The 476-nt window shown below is 38.2% G+C and overlaps 1 protein-coding gene across 3 annotated transcripts in view; it reads left to right on the plus strand.

Annotated features, from left to right (window-relative positions):
- The window catches only part of USP54 (ubiquitin specific peptidase 54), a 67,032-nt gene that overhangs the window by 28,235 nt on the left and 38,321 nt on the right, over positions 1-476 (plus strand). For all 3 annotated transcript variants that reach the window (XM_023509525.1, XM_003783555.3, XM_023509526.1), the window contains exon 8: positions 257-406. In XM_023509525.1, coding sequence (XP_023365293.1) covers positions 257-406 — 150 coding nt within the window. The remainder of the gene's footprint in view (positions 1-256; positions 407-476) is intronic.

The following is a 476-nucleotide window of genomic DNA, read 5'->3' on the forward strand; positions in this document are numbered from 1 at the left end:
CATCACAACTATAAGTTTACTGGCCACTATCTGTCTTGTTTTTCCCTACTTTTTGCCTTTTTAGGTTAATTTTGATGATCAGTCTAGACTAGCAAAAAAATCTTAGACTAGAGGGAGAATCAAGTCAATGCCTTAATTAACAAATATTGAGGGGAGAAAGGAGGAAAAGAAAGGAAATGTTGATGGAATCTGGAGCTGAGAGATGATGTGAGATGGTTGAGTATGTGACTGTTCTTTCCTTTTTCTGTTCTCATAGCTGTTTTTCAGAGTGACAGATGACCGGGCCAAGCAATCTGAGTTGTACTTAGTTGGAATGATCTGTTACTATGGCAAACATTATTCTACATTCTTTTTTCAAACAAAGATCCGTAAATGGATGTACTTTGATGATGCTCACGTCAAGGAGGTAAGAATATTTAAGCCCTTCTTGAAGTGTTGGTGACTGTGACAAAAAGCCAAGGATAGGCTCGGCACCT

Source organism: Otolemur garnettii, unplaced genomic scaffold (genome assembly GCF_000181295.1).
Source record: "Otolemur garnettii isolate 467f Iridium unplaced genomic scaffold, OtoGar3 scaffold00008, whole genome shotgun sequence".
NCBI lineage: Eukaryota > Metazoa > Chordata > Mammalia > Primates > Galagidae > Otolemur > Otolemur garnettii.